At 45.8% G+C, this 13,265-nt stretch overlaps 1 protein-coding gene across 1 annotated transcript in view; it reads left to right on the plus strand.

Moving 5' to 3' along the window:
- The first annotated feature begins 2,039 nt into the window (after nt 1-2,039).
- Fanca (FA complementation group A) overlaps nt 2,040-13,265 on the plus strand; it is a 55,978-nt gene continuing 44,752 nt past the window's right edge. Inside the window, exons 1-9 of the mRNA XM_041649572.1 lie at nt 2,040-2,118; nt 2,444-2,553; nt 3,758-3,851; nt 5,092-5,225; nt 5,347-5,442; nt 7,216-7,289; nt 10,696-10,808; nt 11,398-11,477; nt 12,121-12,154. Of these exons, the coding sequence (XP_041505506.1) occupies nt 2,040-2,118; nt 2,444-2,553; nt 3,758-3,851; nt 5,092-5,225; nt 5,347-5,442; nt 7,216-7,289; nt 10,696-10,808; nt 11,398-11,477; nt 12,121-12,154 (814 nt within the window). The remainder of the gene's footprint in view (nt 2,119-2,443; nt 2,554-3,757; nt 3,852-5,091; nt 5,226-5,346; nt 5,443-7,215; nt 7,290-10,695; nt 10,809-11,397; nt 11,478-12,120; nt 12,155-13,265) is intronic.

Here is a 13,265-nt window from a genome sequence, read left to right on the forward strand (position 1 = left end):
AACAAAATGAAACAAAACAAAATCTTTTAAAACAAAACAAAAATTTAAGAGAAAGCTGGGCGGTGGTGGCGCACGCCTTTAATCCCAGCACTCGGGAGGCAGAGGCAGGCGGATCTCTGTAAGTTCGAGACCAGCCTGGTCTACAAGAGCTAGTTCCAGGACAGGAACCAAAAGCTACGGAGAAACCCTGTCTCGAAAAATCAAAAAAAAAAAATTAAGAGAAAATAAAAGGGAAACAACAGACCCAGCAGCGGTGCTGTTAAGGAGCCTGTGGGAATCACCGCAGAACTGTAAGAAATGAATGTAGGAGAATTGCTGCAGTCGTAATGGGAAAGGTTTGTACGACCATGGATACAGCATGCAGGTCGTTTATTTGTGCACGTGTGTGTTCCTGACTATGTATGGAAAGGTTTGTATGACCATGGATACAGCATGCAGGTCGTTTATTTGTGCACGTGTGTGTTCCTGACTATGTATGGAAAGGTTTGTATGACCATGGATACAGCATGCAGGTCGTTTATTTGTGCACGTGTGTGTTCCTGACTATGTATGGAAAGGTTTGTATGACCATGGATACAGCATGCAGGTCGTTTATTTGTGCACGTGTGTGTTCCTGACTATGTATGGAACATTTGTGTGCACGTGAGGGTGGAGTGCACCCCCAACACTGGGTGTCTTCCCCAGTCAGCCTCCACCTCAGTTGAGCTCCGGCTCTGTTTTTGAAATGGGAGTCTTGCTATGTCGCCTAAGCTGCCCCAAACTCCTGCGTGGGAATGATCCTCTTGCCTCAGTTTTCAGAGCAGTTGGAATCCCTAACCTCTGCCACTGTACTTGTTGGAAATCAAATTATAAAGCAGCAATTAAAAGAAGAATCTTTGCAACGAAGGCTTGAAAACTCAAAATAAGTATTAGTGTTGGTGGTCTGTTGGTGTGATTTGGGGCAGGCTATTGCTTTTTTTTGTACTCATTGTCTGGTCAAGCAGATCATCTCTTTTATAACGGAGGAAAATGGCCCTTTTGTGTTGTGTTCCTTGTGAAGATGCCTGCAGAGAACAGTGAGTGCAGGGTGGATTTAGAGGTTAGATTTGTGTTGGTGGAGAGTCCACCTTGTGGCCAGTGGTGGAAGTACAGTCAAATCTTCTGAAGCCTGGGAGAGCGATAAGGCACTCTGCTGGCTGGAGAGAGAGAAGAAAAAATGTATGAAAATGCATTGACTTTGTGCATTGTGTGTGCTTACTCTAGTCAGGACGAGTGACAACTAGTACTGAAAGGGCTTCCCTTCACACTCTCAGTTTCTTCTTTGCCTTGTCTCCCCCTCTCTCCCTTATGATCAGTTGTACTCCAGGAATCTGGAGCAACCAGGCTTCTAAAAGTGGTTTTGAGTGGTGGGAATCTGCCCACTTCAATTCTTAGTGATTAGTCCTAGGAAGTGTGTGGATGCTTTTACCCGAATGGGGCACCACCTGTGGAGACTTGAGGCGTCCTATGCCAGCTGATATCCATCAAGGGATGTGGGTCCTCCGTGCCTCCATCTCTGATTCAGGTACACACATAAAGTAGAACCCCTCGTCTTTCCCAAGTAAACCTTTGAAAGTCACATCCCAGTATCCCAACTACTCCTACGGTTAGTTTTCCTACAGTCAGAGTCAAATCAGCACAGCCCAGTATTGGGGATCGATCCGGAGGTATTTTTTTGAGCAAAGCAGGTAATAGCTTTTTAGCATCTTCCCAGGCCTGGGCCATTATCTTCGTCTAGTCTGAAACCACGCCATCAGCTGCAGTCAATTCGCACTGCCCACTCGAGCTCCAAATTCTACGCCACTTTCCCCCTAGTTGTCATGCGCCGTGGCATTGCACCAAGGCTGCCGCAAGAATCTGCCTGCTCTGCTTCCCGAACTAGCTGTGCCACAACCAACATGGCCTCAGAGCCAGTTCCGCCCTCAAAGGGCGTGGTCAAGCGTGCTTCTAGCCAATGAACGCTAGCGCCCGGCCGTCGCGAATTGGAAAGCAGCGCGGGCTCCAGTGGCGTTCCAGTCACTATGTCGGGTTCCCCGGCCTGGGCTGCTGCTGCTCGCGATGGACCCCTGGGTCTCCGAAAGTCTTGGACCGAGCTGCTGGGTAGGTCCCGCCACCACTACCTCCGACCTCCACTTTGTCAGTGCCCAGTGTAGGCCTCCATTTTCCTGGGTCCATTCCCCACTGGCCGCCTCTTCAGGGTGGCGCAGCACTGCGACCTGCGGAATTGGAGTCAGCAGAGCCCCAAGTCCGCTGCTCTTGAAGCAGCATTGGGCCCCAGGCTTTCTGGTCCCAGCCGTTTGCTCGCGGCAGCGGCAGGTGACCGTCCTGATCTTGGGCTGCTCTCCCTGGGCCTCTGCTCAGGGTGTCACCTTGTGTACGTTGCGCTAAAATCTTTTGGGGAAAAAATTATTTTTAATCTCTTTAGCGGGCAGAGTCAAGAAGCAAAAATATGATCCTGAAAGGGAACAGAAATTAAAGGATTCCGCTCTGCAACTCTTGAGATACCACCAAAATATGAATGATCTTTTACTAGAGGTAAGAGGAAGCTGGCATTGGAGCCCAGTCAGATCGTAATCTTTTTATCCTTATAAGCCTGTATCCCTGGCGAATAACTGGTAAGTGCAGACGAGGTGATAAGAAAGTTGAGTGTACTTTATGTCTTTGGAGATTTAAGCAGTTGGGTAGTAAATGTAATAATTCTTGAAAAGAGTAAAAGAACTTGAGCCAGCTGGAAAGATGGCTCAGCAATCCTGTTTTCTGTTTTTGTTTTATGTGTATGATACCTTCATGTATGTTTGAACCACATGTGTGCCCTCAGAAGTCAAAAAGGCACCAGATCCCCTGGACCTGGAGTTATGGGTGGGAGCCACCGAGTGGGTGCGGAGGATCAAACATTTGCAAGCACAAGCGCTCTCTCTCCAGCTGTATCGCATCATGCTGTTCTTACAGATGATCTGAATTTAGTTCCCATAACCCGTGTCGGGCACTCAGAGCCATCTGTAACTAGTTCCAGGGGATCTGAAACCCCCTGCTGACACTGCACCAACTGGTACCCTTACACACAAGCAGGTACACTGTGCTGGCTAGGTTTCTGTCCACTCAGCCCAAGCTAGAGTCTTCAGGAAAGTTCCTCTCAAGTTAGGACTCCCCTGCCCCATTTGCCTGTGGACAAGTCTGTGCTGCATTTTCTTGATTAATGGCTGATGTGGGTGGTGCCTCTCCTGGGCTGAGCCAAGCCAAGGTGAGTAAGCCAGTAAGCAGCATCCGCCAGGCCTCGCCACCAGTTCCTGCCTTCAGGGTCCTGCCTTCCCTGGATGATGGACTACAAGTTGTTTTACGTGTTTCTTTCTTTTATCTTTTTTTTTTGGGGGGGGGGGGTCAGGGTTTCTCTGTGTAGTGGCTATCTTGGAACTCTGTAGACCAGACTGGCTTTGAACCCACAGAGATCCACCTGCCCCTGCCTCCCGAGTGCTGGGATTAAAGGTGTGCGCCGCCTCCACCACCCAGAGAGAAGGACTACAAGTTATAAAACTGAAGTAAGCCTTTTTCTCCCTGAGTTGCTTTTGGTCATGGTGTTTTTATCACAGCAACAGAAATTCTAGGACACACAGGAACATGAACATACAAAAACGAATTTAAAAACAAAATAAACCCAACCAAACAAAAGGAAACTTGGGGGTGCCCAGTGTGCACACAGCTGGAACTGTGAAAGTGGAGTTCTTTATGTTTCGGTTTGTAGGTAGAAGATCCACAATGTAAAAAGTTGTGTCTCAGCAAACTGATTGATTGTGACAGTGCTTCAGCTGCCTCTGATCACTCCAGTTCCTTCATACGTAAGTTGCCACTGCTTTTTTTCCTTCTTCTTCTTTTTGTTTTTGTTTGTTAGGTTTTTCGAGACAGGGTTTCTCTGTAGCTTTGGAACCTGTTCTGGAACTAGCTCTGTAGACTAGGTTGGCCTCAAACCCACAGAGATCCTCCTGCCTCTGCCTCCCAAGTGCTGGGATTAAAGGCGTGTGCACCACCACCACCTGGCCTCATTGATGCGGTTTTTAGAGCCTTGATGATAATGGGTGTATATCATATATATATATTATAAAATATGTATGATAAACATAAATATATATCTTTTCTTTTTTAGATTTTATTTTTATGTGTATGCGTGTTTTACCTGCATGTGTGTCTGTGTACCACATGTATGCTTGGTGCCCATGGCGATCAGAAGAGGGATTGGATCCCCTGGGTATGCAGTTATAGATGGTTGTAAGTCACCACGTAGGTAGTGAGAATTGAACCTCGGTCCTCTGGAAGAACAAGTGCTCTTAACTGCTGAACCATCTCTTCAGTCTCCCCCTGACCCTTGGGCAATTAGTTTTGGAAGTCAAATAAATCAGAAACTGATTTACTCGTAAGCACTGCCTGTTTCTAGGTTGTCCAGAACATTTTACTTTAAGGGTTGCAGGCCACGGGACTGGGTCAGGAGCCTTCTGACAGCCCGAGGGCCGGCTGTCCAGCCTCTGCCTGATGTCCCGGAGGACTGAATGTACCTATGATCCTGGGCTGCCTGTCAGGTGCAGGGCAGAGTGTCAGAAAGTCCTACCCAGTTTGCTCTTGAATGTTCGTAAGTCACTGGGAGTAAACTCATATATAAGGTTCAAGAATTTAGGAGCCGAGGGTGAAGCTCCGTGGCTTGACATGTCTGCTGTGGCTGAGGCCCTGGGTTTTATCCCTATCGTGGCAAAACAAAAGCCTATGAGTTCAGCTTATTGTGCTCCTTTGTAAGGAAGACGATAAAGAAAGTTTTCTCTGTTTGTTGTAATGGAATATCTCCATTGTGGTACGTGATGCATACATATGTGTATGACTTTGGGTTCTGAGGTTGCCTCTAATTTTATTGAGGGCTGCCAATTTGGCCCTGAAATCATCTTCATTTTGTGTCTCTTGTTTTCTCCCTTATCTATTCTTCCCCCTTACAGATCACGATGCTACAACTTAATAAGCATTTTCAACTTAAGTCTTTCTTAAAGTTTTTCTTGGGCTGTCAGGGAAAGCCATAGCTTTGTTTTGTTTTTTAAGGTTCTGCTTTTCGGGATCAAGCCTCGAGGCTGGGAGTTCCTGTGGGGTTACTCTCTGCCAGAGTGTTCGCTTGCAGTGTGCGTCAGGTCTGCTTGGAGCCCAGCCACCCTGTGCTGCTCAGCTCGGAGCAAAGAGTGAGAGACCAGCCCCTTAAATGAGGACATGTCCCTTTTAAGCTGTTTGGGAAAATAACATACTTCTTTAGTATTTTTTTTGATAATTTACCTTTTTTTTTTTTTTTAAATCTGTTTTTAGAAGAAGCTGTCTTCCTTGTTAGAGATCGCTCGGCATCTGTTGGCACACAATATGTTCTCCCGGCTCACCTTCTGCCAGGAATTATGGAAAGTGCAGGTAAATTTGAAGCTCTTTCGCTTGGGATTTTTTTTTTTTTTTTTGGTTTTTCGAGACAGGGTTTTTCTGTGGCTTTGGAGCCTGTCCTTCCTGGAACTAGCTCTGTAGGCCAGGCTGGTCTCGAACTCACAGAGATCCGCCTACCTCTGCCTCCCGCGTGCTGGGATTAAAGGCGTGCGCCACCATCGCCCGGCCTCGCTTGGGATTTTTTTAAAGCAGTGTTCTGTTGGTTTGGGTCTATGAGTTTCCGTAGGAATGTGGCCTGACGCCTCAGCAATTAAAGAGCTTGGAAGGAGGGTTCATCCAGTGCCCCTGAGCGGAAGTGGTGCTCTTCAGTATTGTGTGTCAGTTTCTACCCTGCATTAGCCGTATTTATTAGAACAGGGTTCACAGCTGCCTGTAACCCCAACCCTTGAAAGATACAGGCAGGAGGATGTTTGAGTTCACAGCCAGCCTGGTCTACGTAGAGTTCCAGCACATCCAGAGCCGCGTAGTAAGACTCCATCTCCCACCGAAAAGATAGAACAGAGTATACCTAGGAAGTTAGCGTGATTCTCTTTGGCTATACTATTACGAAGGCTCTTTGAAAGAACATACACTTTTCTTTTAAAGACTTATTTATTTATTTACTTATTATGCATGCAGTATGCAGTGTTCTACCTGCATGTATACCTGCAGGCTAGAAGAGGGCACCATATCTCACTACGGATAGTTGTAAGTCTCCGTGTGGTTGCTGGGAATTGAACTTAAGACCTTTGGAAGAGTAGGCAGTTCTTTGAACCATTGAGCCATCTCTCCAGCCCTGAGAACATAATACATACATACATACATACATACATACGTGTTGTTGTTTTTTTTGGTTTTTTTCGAGACAGGGTTTCCCTGTGTAACAGTCCTAACTGTCCTGGAACTAACTCTTGTAGACCAGGCTGGCCTTGAACTCACAGGGATTCACCTGCCTCTGCTTTCCAAGTGCTGGGATTAAAGGTGTGCGCCACCACAGCCTGGCCAAGAGAATATATATTTTAAAACTACACTAATAAGAGCTAGGGATGTAGCTCAGATGGTAGGACTTTTATCTAGCATGTATGAGACACTTGAATTAGACTCCCAGCTCCTCATAAACTGGGCACAGGGGTACATGCCTGTAATCCTAGCACTTGGGGCGTAGATGAGGTCATCCCTGGCTGCATAGTAAGTTCCAGATCAGTCTGGACTATATGAGACCCTATTAATTATATTAGTAAGCTCTACTTGAAACGTTAATATTTTAATCTACTGGGTGGCGGTGGCGGCAGCACATGCCTTTCATCCCAGCACTCGACGGATCTCTGTGAGTTCGAGACCAGCCTGGTCTACAGAGCTAGTTCCAGGACAGGCTCCAAAGCTACAGAGAAACCCTGTCTCTGAAAAAAAAAAAAAAAAGAAGAATCTTTACTGTCCATGTATTTGTATGAGTGTGCTCTTGAGCCATAGCATGTTAGAGATCAGATGATGGTTTCCAGGTTGTGAGTTAGAATGTGTAGGGCACAGTGTGTAGAAAGGGTTGGGAATGACTAACTGGAGACTACTGGGAGGAGGTCAGTGCTGTCAGGTGGCAGAGGAAAAGCCATGCAGGACGATTAGAGACTTGAATGCTGTTCATATGGGAGCCTGTGATGAGTCCTTTAGGCCATGCTATGACGCTGTCTTTCCTCTGTGGGCGCATGAGCATAACCTGAGCTTATTTGTAGGAAGATGCATGCACTGAGCTAATGCTGCTGTATTTTTCAGAACTCTTTGCTGCTTGAAGCTGTGTGGAGTCTCCACGTGCACCGTGTTGTGAGCCTACAAGAGCTACTTCAAAGGTAGTTTGTTGTGGGATATTTGAACAAACTGTGAAGACGTGTCACTGTTTTGCCTTAATAAAGAGCAGGATGGCCAGTAGCTAGGCAGGAGAGTGGGAGGGGCTTCTGGTGAGAGAGGAGAACTCAGGGTTGGAATCTAAGTGCATGAGATTCACCAGTAGGACCATAGGAAGTTGTGTGTACATTATGGAGGAGAGTTAACTAGCCACGTGGCAGAATGTAGGTTAATATAAGTGGGTTAATTTAAGTTATAAGAGCTACTTGGGCCCCAAGATCCCATAATTAATAAGACGTCTCCTTGTCATTATTTGGGAGCTGGCGGTCCCAAAAGAAAGTCCGACAACCGTAGTTTTTTTTTTTTAAATATTTATTTATTATGTATACAATGTTCTATCTGTGCGTATGTCTGCAGGCCAGAAGAGGGCACCAAACCTCATTACAGATGGTTGTGAGCCACCATGTGGTTGAACTGAGGACCTTTGGAAGAGCAGGCAATGCTCTTAACCACTGAGCCATCTCTCCAGCCCTACAACCGTAGTTTATTAGTCGTTCTGCATCACTTAATATCACATGGCCTTTCTTTTATTAAATAGCTATGTTTTTAGGCTGTTTTAAAATTTAATTGCTTTCTTTATTGTGGGGTGGGAAGTGTATTTGCCATGGCACATGCGTGGCGGTCAGAGAAGGAGTCAGTTTCCCCTTCAACCATGTGGATTCGGTGGTGGGGCGTGTGTGTGTGTGTGTGTGTGTGTGTGTGTGTGTGTGTGTGTATATATATGTATGTATGTATGTGTATGTATGTGTATGTGTATGTGTGTCAAGTTTTAGTGCTAAGTGCCTTCACTCGCCAAGCCAACTGGCCTGATTACATGTCCTTTTTGTTATTGTTAATTTATATCTTTTTATGTATGAGTGCTGTGGTGTATACCTTCAGGCCATAAGAGGATATCAGATCCTATTATTGATGGTTGTGAGCCACCATGTGATTACTGGGAATTGAACTCAGCCGTCTCTCCAGTTCCGATATGTCCTTTTATTTAGAGAACATTTATTGGGATTAAAGTGTCCCTTATGCATGCTTTCTTTGTTCATGCCTTGTGATGATTTTTTTGTGTATATATGTAAATGTACATGCTTGTATGTGCACACCTGTACACATGTTTGTAGAAGCCGGAGTTAGTGTTGGGTGTCTTCCATTTTGACCCAGGGTCCCACTGAACTGGGAGCTAGCCAACGGCCCCAGGGGTCGTCTTGTCTCTGTCTTCCCAGCTCTGGGCACAGGGAGCAATTCACTGATTGAGCCATCGTACGTTTGGTTTTCAGCCTCCACATGGTAGCTCATAACCATTTGTATCTCAGGTTCCAGGAGATAATGCTTACTGACTTCTGCGGGCATGGCGTGCATATGGTATACAGATGTATAAAATACTCTACATATAAAAAGGTTTTAAATAAAATTTAAAATAAACATAAAGTCAAACAACTTAAGGTGACTCTCAGTTATATTCCAAGATCAAGACCACCCCTGGCCTGCATGAGACCCTGTCTCCGAAAACGCAACAAAAACATTAACTAAAGAGATGTCCAGCTAAACATGGTTGATCTATGTAATGATATTTATTCCTTTCTGAAATCACCTTGGGAGCCTGACTTTATTAGTCTGTGTGCAGGTGCGTGGGTGCCAAAGACTTGTGTGGGACTCCTGTCACCTCTCACTGCTTGGTTCCCTGGTTGAACTCGGGCTGTCAGGCTTGGTGGCAACCCAGATAAGGAGCTTTTATGACAAGACATAACTTGATAAAGATGGAATAGTCAAGCACAGGGACCAGCAATAAGATAGTCAGCAAGCATCAGCAGCGGGGTGAAAGACAGCCATCTAGGCTGCTTTATTTGTTCATAAAAACTTGAGTATTGCAAGCATTTATACCTCAGGAGGTTGGGTGGAAAAGTCTCAGAAAGGCCTGGTTGCAAGGCCATTGAAGGGTTTGGAACCTCAGGCCCCTCTAATCCATAAGGCTGGAGGTCTAGCGTGGTACATCAAACAGAGTTGAAATATCACGAAACCAGGTGGCGCTGTGTCAAAAAGTTCAATTTTTCCCTTATATCAAGAAAGAAAGAGAAAGACAGACAGACAGACCAGCGTGAATCAAAGAAAGAATTAAAGTGGAAGTATAAAAAGATGAGAAGAGCTGGGCAGTGGTGGCACACCCCTTTAATCCCAGCACTTGAGAGGCAGAGGCAGGTGAGTCTCAGACTTAAAGGCCTGGGCTACAAAATGAGTTACAGGACATCCAGGGTTACACAAACCCTGTCTCAGGGGGAAAAAAGATGAAAGACCTAAATATGACAAAGCTCAGAGGCTAGAGAAGATTAATAAACTTAATTCCATGGAGAGCACATTTCCTAGTATATACACATCAGGACATCAAATATAAAGAAAAAAGTGGACAGGGTTAAAGGTGAAATGCACATTTTGATAATTATTGCATATTCCTCTTAGTACTAGATAAAGTAAGTTAAATTAGCAGTGCAAAGCTGGGTGTGATGGCACATGCCTTTAATACCAGCACCCAAGAGAGAGGCAGAGGCAGGAATTTCTGTGAGTTCAAGGCTAGCCTGGTCTACACAGAGAGTTCCTGGCTAGCCAGGTGGCACAGTGAAATCCCAGCTTGAAAAAAAAAAAAAAAAAAAACAAACAAGCCAGTGTTATAGCCCTGCCCAAACATGGCAAAACACAGTAAGATAATCACCCTGAAATACTCTGCCCGGGAGAGCACTCATAAGTACACAGACAGAGGTTTGGGGGGTAGCTCAGTTGGTAGAGTACTTGCCCTCCGTGCCCAAAGCCCCCAGATTCAATTCCTAACACCACCAGATGTGGTGGCATCCAGCCATAATCCTGATACTGGGAGGTTGAAGCAGAAAGATCAGAGTTCAGGGCCAACCTCAGCTACAAAGTGTGTGTAGTCTGGGCTGTATAAGACCCTGTTTCAGAAAGAAAGAGGAAAAACAAGTACACATAATTTCTGAACTAGAGCTGAAAGTGCAGGTCCTAACCGTCGTTAGGATAAACGTAAAAGGGTTGAAATCATTCAAAATAGGTTCTCTACCAGCAAGGCATTTTTTGTTGTTGTTTTGGGGGGACAGGATAGGGATGAACCTGCTAGTGATTATTTCATTGTCACTGAGCTACTTTTTAATTCCATTATTTATTTATTTTGGTTTTTTTTCTGTTGTTGTTGTTAGCTCTTACATCTTAAATTAACCCATTTCTATTAATCTGTGTATAGCCACGAGGCTGTGGCTTATGGGTTAGGTTCTGACATCTTTCTCTCCTTCGACAGCTACATGGCGTTATTCTTACCCAGCCAATATTTCCAACCTTGTTTTTTTTTTGTGTCCTCAGCCATCCTGACATGCAGGCCATGACCACGTGGCTCTTCAGGAACCTCTGCGCTCTGTGTGAACAGATAGAAATGCCAAGCCCATCCTCTGACGCCACTAAAGCCATGCTTTCTGGTATGTTCATAGCAGGCGGGTCCCTGGGGACAACTATTCTTCTTGACCCTGGGGTCTAAAGCAGTCTTCCCATTCCTGTGGGCCTAGAGCCTAGCCTGAAATAAACTCACCAGGCCAACCATGGACATCTGTTTTCCTGAGTGGCAGGAGCTGGGTTTTCCCTTGGGTAGCCCCAGCTCCTTTTGCTGTCTAAGTGATAGATTGTACTGCCAGCAGATGTAACACCAACTTGAAGATGAGAAGCATTTGGTCTGGACAGGCAGCCTGTGGATTTCTTTGCTTTGTTTTTTGAGACAGGGCTTACTATGTAGCTCTACCTGGCCTGGAACTTGTTATGTAGAACAGGCCGGACTCAAACTCAGGTGTATACCTGCTTACCGCCCGGCCAGGCTTCCTTATTCTGATCTTTAAAATTCTGGAACAGCGGGGCTGGAGAGATGGCTCAGTGGTTAAGGGCGCTCTGCTTGAGAGCAGTTCCCTGGTCTGTGCCCACGTGTACTCCCTGGAGGTGGGGCGTCTGTGAGTCACTGCTGTTTGGAGACCATCATGCTTATAAACTAGTCTGCGCTTTTTGTTTTTAATCTCACAGGTTTTGTGCAACTGTTGGTTTCAAGCGCATTTCCGCAAGGCTCAGAACCAAGACTTGGGGAGCCTGAAAAGATGACCCGGGTAGGAAAGAAAAACAAGACTGGAAGAGAATTGGACTTTTTTTGGTGGTGTGTTGGGGGTGGGGTGGGGGTTGTTTGGTTTTTTTTTCAAGACAGGGTTACTCTGCATAACCCTGACTATCCATGAACTCACTATGTAGACCAGGCTGGCCTCAAACTCTGATCCTCCTGCCTCTGCCTCCCGAATGCTGGGATCCGAGGGATGTGCCAACCACACCCAGCTTAATCTTGACCGTCAGATCTTCCTAATTCCACTTCCCAAGTGTGTTGGAATGAATTCTGACTGCACCACCTCTCAACTTTGCATCATGCTGCCGCAAAGACTTGTCTCTTTTTAAAGATAATCTGCCTGCCTGCCTGCCTGCCTGCCTTCACCTCTCTCTCTCTCTCTCTCTCTCACTCTCTCTCTCTCTCTCTCTCTCTCTCACTCTCTCTCACTCTTTCACACACACACACCCTCAGCAGAATTTACCTGCATTGTTAAGGGAATGAAGAAGACACTCCCAAGAGTGGGAAGGGTTCCAAGGGAAGAATACCTTTCAGGCACTTTCTTATTTTGCTTCAAGCTAACAAGACATTCTCTTGTGTATTGCCAGCACGAGACTGCTTGAAAATTCCTGAGAGAATTTCCTTTCTGTTGGCAGGTTGCTACTGACGTCCTGCAGAGAATGCTGACTTGTAAGTTTCTGTGTCGAGCCCCAGGCTGTAACTGACTAATTTGCTTAAGAGCCCTTCTAGCAGGTTCCAGTCTTTCCACCTGAAGCTACCCACCCCTGCTTCACTGCCTCCAGAGGCCCTGTTTACGTCATATATGTAGTGTGAATGCCCTTCTCTCTTTTTGGTCTGGTTCTCAGTTCTTCCTCATGATCCCATGTTAATTCATTTTTTATTAATGAATTATTTATTTATTTTGCGACAGGGTCCAACTTTGTAGCTCTGACTGGCCTGAAACTCACTGCATAGATTAGGCTGGCCTCGAACTCACAGAGATCAATCTGCATCTGACTCCTGAGTCCTGGGATTAAAGGCATGCAACACAATGCCCAGCTAATTTTTTCAATTATTATCCTTATTATTTTTACTACATATGGGTATGGGGGGGGGGGCTGCTTGTTCGTTCCCGGCTACCCAGACCCGGAATAATTACACAAAACTATTAATTAAAACACTGTTTGGCCAATAGCTTAAGCATATTTCTGTCATACTTTTATATCATAAACTAACCCATCTCCATTAATCTGTGCATCACCATGAGGTCGTGGCCTACCAGCAAAGTTTCGGCAGGCTCCAGGGCAGGCGACTGTCCCCAATGGTGACAGTGCATGACTTCTCACTGACTCCGCCTTCTTTCTCCCAGCATTCAGTTTAGTTTTCCTACCTAGCTCTATTCTGCTAAGCCACTGGCCGAAACAGATTTATTCATTAACCAATAAAGGCAAAACATAGACGGAAGGACTTCCCACACCATATGGGTATTCTACCTGCGTATATCTCTATGCAGTGTGTGTTCCTAGTGCTTACAGAGGCCAGAGCCGGGTATTGCTCCTTCTGCAAGTAGAGTTACAGTTATGAACTGCCATGCGGGTCCTGGGAACTAAACCTGGGTTCTCTGAAGAGCAGCCAGTGCTCTTAATTGCTGAGCCATCTTTCCCGGCCCCACATTTGCAGAGTACTAACCTGACGTGTTCAGTTCGTAGCACCGCGTACAGAATTTATGTTCTGCTTGTTCTCCTGAACTTTAGGCTTGCAGATCTCAGTGTCTGGTGGCACTTAGGTGCTTGGTGGACTC

This window comes from Microtus oregoni, unplaced genomic scaffold (assembly GCF_018167655.1).
Source record: "Microtus oregoni isolate MIOR12 unplaced genomic scaffold, Mior012 000004F_ref0000308, whole genome shotgun sequence".
NCBI classification, from domain to species: Eukaryota; Metazoa; Chordata; class Mammalia; order Rodentia; family Cricetidae; genus Microtus; species Microtus oregoni.